The 12,079-nt window shown below is 35.6% G+C and overlaps 1 protein-coding gene across 1 annotated transcript in view; it reads left to right on the top strand.

The window, feature by feature from the left end:
- LOC139457895 (scavenger receptor cysteine-rich domain-containing protein DMBT1-like) overlaps positions 1-12,079 on the top strand; it is a 93,209-nt gene that overhangs the window by 62,956 nt on the left and 18,174 nt on the right. Inside the window, exon 4 of the mRNA XM_071239240.1 lies at positions 6,124-6,456. Coding sequence (XP_071095341.1) covers positions 6,124-6,456 — 333 coding nt within the window. The remainder of the gene's footprint in view (positions 1-6,123; positions 6,457-12,079) is intronic.

Here is a 12,079-nt window from a genome sequence, read left to right as displayed (position 1 = left end):
ATACATCAACTCCCAAATTAGATGTTTGAAATACTGGTTTAATATTCTTGGAATGCATGAACGACGAATCCCCAAACTTGCTTATAATATGCTTGTACCTTTAGACGACATTAAACTCTTTTTGAAACGATTTCGTAAATAATCTATAAACATGTTTTACCTGGAATGGCATTGCACTCTAGAAAACACTTGAGGTATGACTTGTACAGAACTTTTAAGAGTCTTATTCAACCAGGAAAATACTTATCTACATTAACATCAAGAACCCTTCGACGTCCATTTATTCAATTTAGGCTCCGATTTTTAGATATCATGATAAATTAAGGAAGAAACATGTCCACTGAAAAGTCGAAGAGGTTGTGCCCATTATGTCATTCAGCTAAAGAAAATGAAATTCATTTTACTTTTGTGTGTCCTTATTATTGTGATCTAAGAAACAAGTTTATACCAGAATGGTATCTGTCAAATTATCCTGTACTTGCTTGAATTTCTCTTCTTTATTCCAAAGATGATTGATGCTGTCATATTAAAACTGGCAAAATATGTTAAAAAATGCAATTTCCCTTAGAATCAAATTGTTAAACATGAGTACATATCCAAATATGTAAATCTACTTATTGGTAACTCTTTTGTATATGGGCTGAGGCTTTACATGCAATAAATATCTTTGACTTTGACACATGTCATAGTGTACTGTCTTCACGATATGGCTGAAATATTGCCGATGTGACGTAAAGCATTACCTCACTCACTCATAGTGTACAGAAGATTCACAACGCCCTAAAACATATACTTCATAACAAATATTCACATCCATAGATATGTAAGGATGAAATCATCAATGTATACATTTACAAGGTCACTCAGAAGATAGCATAGCTATAAAGCAGAACTCATATATTTACATTCAATGATGCAGTTTGTTAAAATAATTGTATGCATGCATCAGTATACATGTATGATTGTTTTGTATACAAAAATGCAATCATACCTTGTGATGCGCGTAGTGGCTGCAGCAAATGCTGATTTTACTGTATGATGACTGTGGTGACTGCATCCAAATACAAACATTCCATCACAAGGAAAATCGGGTGGGGTCACATTACACATAAACAGCATAGATACCTGTAAACAAACACATATACGTATACAAATATGCATTCACTCATTCTGAAATAAAGGGTACAGAGTGGGATCAGCTTGAAGTAATCAGTTAAGAAACAAATATGATACTTCTAAATCTATATTTACTGATGGATCAAAGGATGGTGACGCAGTTGCCAGCGCCACCATCATCGGATCCAGGACAATATCATCTAGAATACCAGATAACTGTTCCATTTTTACAGCCGAATCAAACGCCATATTAACAGCACTAGAATACATTCGTAAACAATCAAAGCATAAACAATTTATTATATATTCCGACTCTCTTTCCTGTCTTCAGGCAATTACAAATCAATCTACCAAACATCCACTTTTAATCGAAATACTTGAATTATATAATGAACTTATTGGCCAATACGACATCGTTTTTTCCTGGTTACCAAGCCACGTTGGCATCAAAGGTAACACAATGGCTAAAGCAGCACTCAACAAATCTGTGACACCACTTCTTGTTCTATACACTGATTACAGACCTGTGATTGGATCATATATACGAGATCTGATGCAAAAGAACTGGGACACCCAAGTAGGAATCAACAAATTACATGACATTAAACCAAATATCGGTTACACCTACTTGGGTTGTCAGTTAAGATTTGACGAGGTCATTTTACGACGATGTCGTATTGGCCATTCGCGTTACACCAATGAATATTTATTGAAAGGTTACACCTACTTGGGTTGTCAGTTAAGATTTGACGAGGTCATTTTACGACCATGTCGTATTTGCCATTCGCGTTACACCAATGAATATTTATTGAAAGGTGAGGATCCTCCGTTTTGCATCCCTTGCGATGAAAGAATCACGGTCAAGCATGTCCTGCTTGACTGTGTTGATTTTTCTATCACAAGGGATAACTATTTCAAGGTTAAATCTATGAAGGATCTCTTTAACACTATTTTAAAGGAAATTGACTTGATTCATAAATTTTGATTGTTATGTTTTGTAAATAAATATATGCATTTTATAATTGGTTGAATGAATCAATAACTGAGATTGTTAGTGGCTATATCCTCGAAGGGGGTTAAAGTAGTGTAAAATTATTGTTCCCCTGAGAGGGTATGTAAGACCACGTCTTTCAAAGTATATTTATTTATTCCACGTTTTTAATAGTGGTATATGTGTTATTTTAATGTTTGGCTAAATTTTTCAGCCATCGCCAACAACTGAAGGGATGATGTAAATCCGACTGGGGTCCATGCAGGTAGCAAAAGTACTGTAAGTCCCCATGGTCCCCAGCGCGGTGATCAACCTTCAGTTGGTGGCGATCTATAGCCTGTTTTTATAATGTGTTGTTAAATGATTAGTTAGTTATCTATTTTTACTTGTTCTCAAACTAGTTTTACGAATGTCTGTGATGTTCTAGTTATTATACTGCTCTTTGTCAGCAGAATTTTATACAGTTTAATATATATTGTTCATATCAAATTTTGTTTCGTCACGATATGGCTGAAATATTGCCGATATGACGTTAAACTTTAACTCACTCACTCACTCACTTAACTATTTGCAAACACACTGACCTATAAATGATTGGATAGGTTCTACTTAGAAGTTGAAGGACGACAAAGTAGAGACAATTTATGGATAACAACGTATTTATTTACTGTAAAGGCGACGTTTCTGCATACATCCTTATACTGTTGTCACACAAGGCTGAATAAAGAACATGGTACAGAATATATAGAGTAGGCGGAGGACTAACAACAATTGCATACATCAGAGAGATTTACGTGAGTAAGTTAAACAATGACAACAGAAGGTTAATGCTGAAACATGATGGACAGAGAACACATGATGAGGAAGCCAATAAGACAATAAGCCAATTACACAGGATTATGTGTACAGAGGTGGGGTGAGTATTGCTTTATGAGTTCAAAGTTGGTGGATGGGATCAACTAGCCTTGATCTCTGTTGATTGATGGCTTGTTGTGGCGAATGTGGACTGCTTCTGTTTGTTTTCTTTCAGTGAAGTCAAGGAGGTTATTGGAGAGGATCTGGACGTTTTTCCCAGTTGATGTTGTGATTTGGACAGTTGGTGATATTGTCTGATTTGATGGTTGAAGTATTGTGCTCTTTGATTCTGGTTTTGATGTTTGATTGGTCGGGATGTTTCACCTACGTGTAGGATTGTCCACAGTTCAATTTTATAAACCACTCCTTAAGGTTCTTAGCGTACGGTTGTGTTTCTGCCGTTGGCTCCTAATAGGGTATTGAGGGAGGTGGAACTGGTGAAGTAGATGTCAATATTGGCTTGCAATTTGAAGAGGCAGCTGATAATGTGGGAAGATTTTCCTATGAATAGGCGGGCGATGCGGAAGGGTGATGATTCAGGTTTAGAGGTCACAGATCTGGATATGGGATGGAGTACAGAGGATATGACTTGGTCAACGAGTTTGGGTGGATAATTGGTGAAGACTTGGCGGAGGTGTTCGGTCTCAGGTTTGGGGTGAGCAGGAGAGAGAGGCTGATAGCTTGTTAATTGAAGCTTGAAATACTAAAATGCAGAAGAGATAAACCAGACACACAAAGGAGGGAGATTAGTGAGGGAAACCAAAGAGGGGAGAGATACTACAAACGATGAAGCTGCACAGGAAAGCATATCTGGAGGCAGCAGTAGGGAGACAGAGATAAGGGTGTGGCCAGGGCCTATACACTGATTTTACTGCTCATCAAGAGAAACCATCATGTGAGAGAAGCGACAGTAACAATAGCTTCATTAACTTTCTCTTCCGGAATATCTCAGGCATCAAATATAAGTTAACAGATAATGAACTATGTGAACAAATTTGATATACTTGGAGTCACCGAAACTTGGTTTGATAATGTAGAGGGTATGAATGTCACTTTCACAGACTTTACCCTTTATAGTAAAGATGCTGATAGACAGTCTAAGACAGGCAGACTTTCAGGTCGGATAATAGTACTTGTAAAGAAGCAACTACAGCAAAATATTAAATGGTGTAACATAATGAGAAAATGTTTATGTATATATTTTGATAATTCCTTGCTCGTCCGTCAATCTGACATATTATTTGCACGTGTATCTATCCATCCTGAGCAATCTGACTCTAACATTTTATCTGTTGATTGTAAAAATGGCATCACTATATTTCAAAACACTTTGTTGGACATTTTATCAGAATTAAGAGATGGTATTGTAATTTGTGTTGGAGACTATAATGCCATAACAGGAACGAAGCCTGGTTTTTGAAGTAGATGACATTAAGCTTGGATTTTATGTGCGATTACTTTAGTTTAAATCGTTCCTCAAGTGATAACAATGTGAACAAATTTGGTAAATGTTTGTTAGAGTTGTGCTCGTCATGCAACATTCATGTCTTGAAAGGAAGCTCAGGAACTGACCGTGAAATTGGGGATAATACATTCATTGGGCAGAAGAAAGGTTGATAGCTTGTTTGGTAAATAAAGAAGTTTTTATCCATAAAATGTCTCTACTTTGTGTTACTGACCTCAACAATATAAACTGACAATTTTGACAAATATTGAAACAGTGCGATAATAAAACTAAATGTATACTGTGTTATATGGCACTGTATTTTTGTTGTGTAACTGTGTTACTTTGTTGTTGTTGTAATTCGGTAGAAGCTCATTGCATTGTATTTGGACAGTGATTAGTCGTCAGAAATGTAGTACTGTTTCATGTAAGCATTTTTTAGGAAGACACTTTAGATGATAGTGTCATGTGTAAACTTTCGGAATACGTTGACTTGGAGAGGGTGTTATAGAAATATGTGGAATATTATATGTTGTGAGGGCAATGTGTGGAAGTTTCCAGTAGCTAGTAGACTGTATATAAGGGGACAAGAGCGTGCCTCTCGTACCTCTTTCACACATTTCACACATTTCATTACATCAAGACGAGCTTTCTTGTGAATATCATCATCCCTGATTCCCTGCCTTTACCTTTCTTGGAAGCTCGACCACTGTCACCACTGAGTGCATATACTATTATCATTGACTTCTGCTATCACCACTGTATTTTTGTATTTGATACTGACAGGTGCAATCATATCATATACTGTCATTCAATTTTGTACTGCCACTATATTGTGTACTGCCATTGTATTTGCTGTGCAGTAATTTGTATTGATTTGTAAACCTAGGTAATTTTGTAATACATCTGTTGATTGTACTCCATTTGTTGGTTGCTTGTTGGTTTCACACTAAGTTCTTGTACGTACAGATTTCTGTGTTAACATATTCACGTAACAACTGACAATTTATATACATATTTAAACAGTGTCATAAGGTAACTGAATACATAAATTCAAATACATAATAATACGCATATAATATATCACTAACTTGTAAGAAGGATCTCAGTGATCAACTTAAAATCCACGAAAAGGACGCTTGTGGTCACTCAATACGGTTGGTGTGCATGTGAAGTGCTAGGATGTCTAGACTGGAACAATCAGGTGTAAGCTGACTTAAACAAAGAAACAACAGAAAACATTATAGAATGACCAAGCCTACCTGTCATACACCACAACTAATTATTGCTTATGCTCAGGCTTTCATATACAGTCGACTAAAAAAAGCACATAGGTTAAGTTCATATTCTGCTGAAAGAAGCATTGTAGAGTACAACAGCTACATTAAAAGGCCAATACATCATTTCAATACAATATGTAAAAATATGCAAAATACAGAGAGTGCCCGTAACACTGTCACATATATAGTCTTATTCACGTGTTTGTCTTTTATGTGTGCTCTGACATTTTTGTTAGTGTATATGATGTTTTACTGTGATCAGTTCGATGTTACATGTATACAAGGTACACTGCTGGAGCATTGACCTTACTGAATGTGATGTTTTGCGTTTGCTGTTGCAAACAAACTTTCATAAATAAGTCACACTCTCGTTTAATAAGTGATACATGTTTGCAAGTCTACCTCTGTCAATCTTTCATAAATCTTCTCTTTTCCAGTGCCCACAACTGAGCATGTCAGGGTCGGCAGCTATGCGACGTTGTCATGGACTCTCCCGGAGCCTGGGACCAGGGAGTTCAGTGTCTGTAACAGTAAGACAAAGACATGCCTTCTTCACGTCACAGGCTACAATGATATCAGAGCTGCCAGTGACAAGTTCACATCTAGAGTGAGATTCATTGGAAAAGTGTCATCATCGGGAACTGGTTTGTTTAGATTCCTGCTCTCTGATGTAAGTTGGGAAGACGAAGGTCATTACAAGTGTTACAGAGGCTCACCAGGATCAGGGGGACCAATCATCCCTGACTGTGGACAGAAGCTGGTGGTACAGGGTAAGTAATATTCAAAATATTCCGTCTACTATGTGATACATATCTGTTGCCTACCAAATGCCTGAAATATCACTTTGATATTCACACTGTTTGATAATCTTGACATCTTGATTAGCTTTCTCACAATGTATTTGTTAGTTGACATTTTTGAAACTGTTAAATACCACGACTAATACATTTATGGATATATTTTTGATTTATTTGAAATGTAGTTCCCATGTACATGTGGTGTTGTTGAAATAGAGACAACTTTCTGCATAGCTCTGACACTGTTATTGCATGTGTTTACTTTTCGTTGGTCAAGCAACTATCGTCATGATTAGGATTTAGAAAGGTATAATAATCCACAATCCACTTTTCTTGAATTTGCTTGTAAGACTGACATGTCAGTTAAACTTCTTACTTCAATATTTATGTTTCATTCAAAAAATCCTGAGATCCATGAAATTATTTTATTTACACAATCACACCGACTGCTGTCATTAGGTAAAACAAACAACAAGAGGACAGTCATTAATCTTTAATTAAACATCATTATGAACAATTCTGAACCATAAGATACTCTTGGTTTAATGTAAAAACATCCCAAAAAATTCTTCTTATTCCAGTCTGTTGAACTATACCTCTTTTCATATGGCATGACAATCCTGCCAGCATAAACACCAGAGATGTATCTGTAAAACAAGAAAATCATTTTATTTGCATTCCTTTATGATCTAATACAGTTCCTGCAGAGCGGTGACAGGGCAACTGCTATTCTTATCTGCCTTTCCCTGTCAGTTATCGACTTCAAGTGATTTTAACATGCTCATTCGCGTATATAACAACATGACTGCAGCACGTAAAACACAACCTCTTGTGATGCTTTTTATCAACTGGGCCCATTTGCACAGATCATCCTCAGTTACCATCGTGCTTACAATCCACAAAATACATGCCTGAGTCACATTCCACTTGCACAAACTGATCTTTGCGCTGTTGTAAGACGGTTTGGATTTTAAATCGCGATCTTGATTCGGATTGAAACCTTCAACAGTGGAAATACGAATACTTTTGATTTGATTTCTGTCTTGAAGTGCCTGCAAAAACGCATAGCTTGCTGCATATATCAACATTGGAACGGGTTAGGTGCCTTCAATCGCACGTTGCACCTTGTTGTAACAAAGCTTTCAAAGAGGATGATGGACTATTCTTTCTTCTTTCTTTCTTCCTGGATCGACACTTTCATGATTTAAGTATTACGATTTTGTAACAGCAGCAAGATATATACCCCAACCATGTTTTATGAAAATATTGAAATTCGTAAGAACTCCTCCATAAAGTTGGCGATAGATTTAGTAACTGTTTGGCATTCTAGAAGTTATGGAGTACATAAGGAGTACATATTTAAAGAAAAATCATAATACTTTTGTTACTAAGCTAGATTAGGAAAACAATACTATATGTGTTCCTTATCTTGATGTAGTGACACAAATATTATGGAAGTAAACATAAACAATAACAGCAATATTTTCTCATGACCTTACATGAAAATGTATAACCGACTGGCAGTTGTTATTAGAATTACCTGTCCCTGCCGCAGCCAGCTGCACATCGACAGTGGGTCCCAAGTCCAACTAGCAATTATAATCAAGCTACCTAAAGCCAACATTATCACCAGTTGTTCAAAAAGGTACTAGACGGGATCCAGGTCGATAAAGTTGGGATATTAGACATGAGGAGGTATCTCTCTACAACAACGAGACAACATAACCTGCGTGTAAGGAGACCACCCAGTATTGTGGGTAGGCTAAGAACTTCTGGTGACGTGCTCGTGTTTTATACCATAATGACGATGCCAACGACTGTACAATATTTTAATGATGTTATTTTTGGAGACGCTGAACTAAATCACGGGTAACTGACTGGCAGTAGTGGATCTCACTACAACCCTCAAGAAGGACATTTTCCAGGGGTTTCGCGCACTTTAATCTCTTGTCTCTTGACAATATCAAAAGTTAAACATTTTGGTAAAAGAAATATATGAGGACATTGACAGTGTGAAAAACCAACAAAAATTATTCCGTTTTCAAGTGGATGTGTTTGAGAAACTGGATTCAATAGGAAAAGCCAGTCAACAGACAAGTGATATAAATTGATTATCCCATGCCATTGAAGATATGCAGAATTTTAACAGAGTGGAACAATTTAGCCGAAGAAATAATATTATATGAGAAACCTGATGAGAGAAGTTTTGATTGTAAAGATGTTGTTTGAGTTTTATTGTAGCATTCTGCAGCAGACACTCCCTTTCTTTTTGACTGTATTGTGGATGTACATACATGTAGGATAGGTTCAAATGCTAGTGTGAAGCGAAGAGTGAGGTCAATTACCGCACAGGTTTTTGTCAACTCAATTCAAAATCTAAGGTTTATAGTGCCATGATTCGTTAAAGACCAGTGGTTAAACTGTATCAAGTGATCTAACAATGCAACAGAGTTATTTCAGAATTGAAATTGTGTAATTAACATGGATAATATATGAATGGTGGTCGTTGAAAATCTAACATCTAATAAATATGCCTTATGGCAACAGAATGTCTAGTCGAACTCCATAAACAGATAACAACAATGCATGTGCTTTTCAAAACGCATCTAGCGTCGAACAATCAGTCAAGCCTCAGTCAGCTACTGAGAAATAAGGGTGTGGCCATTCCCATCATTTCAGACAACCGTATGACTTGTATTTGACCTTGTTGTTTTTGAACCTCTCAGGAATTACAAATAAGTGTGATGATCAGAATGTTATGTCATTTATTGCACAGTATAACGTCATCAGTTTAACAAAAACTTGGATTGATGATTTTGACCGTTTACTTTATGTTTTGGATATACAGTTTACACTTGATTCTAGGATATCAACAAATAGAGGGCTTTATGTGTGACATAATGGTGTGTATAAATCATTATTTAAAAAAAACGTAATAAAGTGTAGTAAAATATTACATAATTAAATACTACTACTATGATATTATTGATAAATTAGTAGGATGATAAGGATGTCTCACCAGCATTTACGTTAATCATGCATGGTATCATACCGAATCTTGCAAATATGGAATCACGTTTTTGTTGCCAGTTCTGATAAATATTGGTGATGTTTATATCATGATGAGTGGTGTCATTAACGCCAGGACAAGTGAAAAGGATGATAGCATTGAATATAGTGCATTAAAAGTTTGTCCGACTTTATTAACCAGAAGCATCGCTCGTATGATTAAACCATCAACAAATATGTCATATCCTTGCTTGAGTAGGATACAACACTAAGCTAGTTTATTATGAACGGTCGTAGTGTTTCAGAAATTTTCCTTTGTGACTTTACTGTTATCAGCCAGTTGACTGTATAATTTGTTCCTCTGTATTTTTCCCAATATGTGTAGTTTTGACACTCTTTCGAGGTCGTACTCAGAGCATTTTCCATTATCATGTACATTCATTTCATTCAGGTCACTTCCCCATCCAACATGTGCAACCACGCGCACCACATGTCCAAAACGAGTATAAAAGTTACGTGTTGAATGTGAGCCATGGAGATCGGTATAAAGACAATTTACTTTTAGGTAGTGTCATAGGTAGGTTGTTTGACCATTGTTGATGGTGCTGTACAAGCATATACTGGTGTTATGTGTGAAGCCGCTGATTGTATGACAAAAGAAAGTAAAGTTAATGATGCATTATGTCAACCATAGTTTGATAGTGAGTGTAATATCTTTCGTTTGTTTTGAGAAATATACTTCTTTCAGTTCTAGGAACAATTGGATCTGATTTAAGCCTCGAAGATTACCTTGTTACCTTGAGAAAACAAATATATACGGACAAGATGATTAACAAGTTAATTAATCATTTACAGGACAGTACAGATTTTTTGTTTACATTTTATAAAAAAATGATGTTAATCTCTCAACACATCATCAAATATATAAATCCACCAGTCGTATTGTTATTTTAGTAATATGTTTAAAGGAGTAAATAGTATTGATTGAAATCACTTAAAGGACAGAGTGATAATGACCATAGTTGTGATACTGATGGTCTTACTGAAGCTATTCCAGATTCTCATATTTCACTTGATTTCAATGTGAGTGAGGCATTAGATAAGTTGAAATGTTCAAAGTTTGCAGACACTGATAAAGTTTTACCTGATTATTTTTAAACAATCAAAGGATAATCGTCTATTAGCTTATATAACCATTTGTGTAAAGGGCACTTTTATACAAGGTATTATTGTTCTAGTTTTTCTATTGGTGATGTTTCCTAATATACGTTGAATATATTTGCAATGTTATTTCCAGATGACCTTAAATTGGTATCTGGTACCGTTATCAAATTACAAAGGCATTTAAATCTGCAGTCAGGGAATGAATATCAATATTTCAAAGATAATTGTTTTTATGAATTGGGGACATCCTTCGCTATAACAATGAACCTCTTGATGGTGTTAGTTCTTATTAATACCTTGGTTTAATTAGTCTGGACAAAGGCATGTTATGAGCGAATAAAGCCTTAATGCCCATGACATCGCTAATTAGGAGACATGATGTTTCAAATATTTGACAGCAACATTGTATCAATACTTATATATGGTAGTGAAGTATGGGGATTCAATGTGAGAGAAAGTATAGAAAAGGTTCACCAAAAAAGTGTAAATTTATTTTACACACTAGTCAGAGTACACCAAATCATGTTACATATTGAATATGTTGTCGACTCTAACTTTATGTCAAATATTATGTAAACTGTATAAAATTCGGGGTCCGACTGATTTCTCTGTCCAGTTATATATATACTTACAAGTGTTACATAATGTTAACAAATACATGTGATAGAAGCTTTCCAATTTAGGCCACTCATGTTAGAACTCTTCGATACAAATATGATGTTGGTTATATCTGGTTGTGGCACGAACAAGAAAATTGTAATATGTTTGTTGAGTCATTTCGACAACCTGTTAAAGATTCTTCTTTCAAGATTGGCATACCTCGATGTGTTTGTAAATCTATATTTGAATGTCAGCTGTATTTAACAGATAGTAGCTCTGTATGTTATAATAAGCTTTTTTAAACTTTAAAACAATATGAATTCTGTTGGGTGTACAGTTCTGTAAAGTAAATGTAGGCCCGTTACCCGAGACACAAGACCTCATTCGAATATTTTCAAGAAAAGAGCATGTGTCTTACTCAAGACATTCATATGTGACAAATTTGGACATTCGCTAGTGCTCATGTAAAAGGGCCTATACTATTTGATCCATTGTATTGCCTTACGTGTCTGTCAACCTATTCTTGTGTGTTTCAATATTATTTGTTGATTGTTCAATGATGTTGTGGTTATTTACCGATTTTCAAATTTAGTTCTGTCCACAACGATTTGTTGTTGAACTTTTGCGTTCCTAACTTGGGAATCAATGATGCATGGTTCCTTGTTAAGTGAATAATTGAATTTTTTAACTCGATTTTAGATTTAAGAACTGATTGGAAATCCATATGGTTTTGTACCATAAAATAGATACAAAATCATCGACAGGAATGTGTCCCAAAAGAAATATGCTGAAATTAGTGCTTTTACATTAAAACATAAATGTG

This window comes from Haliotis cracherodii, unplaced genomic scaffold (assembly GCF_022045235.1).
Source record: "Haliotis cracherodii isolate W230 unplaced genomic scaffold, xgHalCrac1.p SCAF_12, whole genome shotgun sequence".
Classification (NCBI taxonomy): domain Eukaryota; kingdom Metazoa; phylum Mollusca; class Gastropoda; order Lepetellida; family Haliotidae; genus Haliotis; species Haliotis cracherodii.
This window is presented reverse-complemented; position numbering and strand designations above follow the sequence as displayed.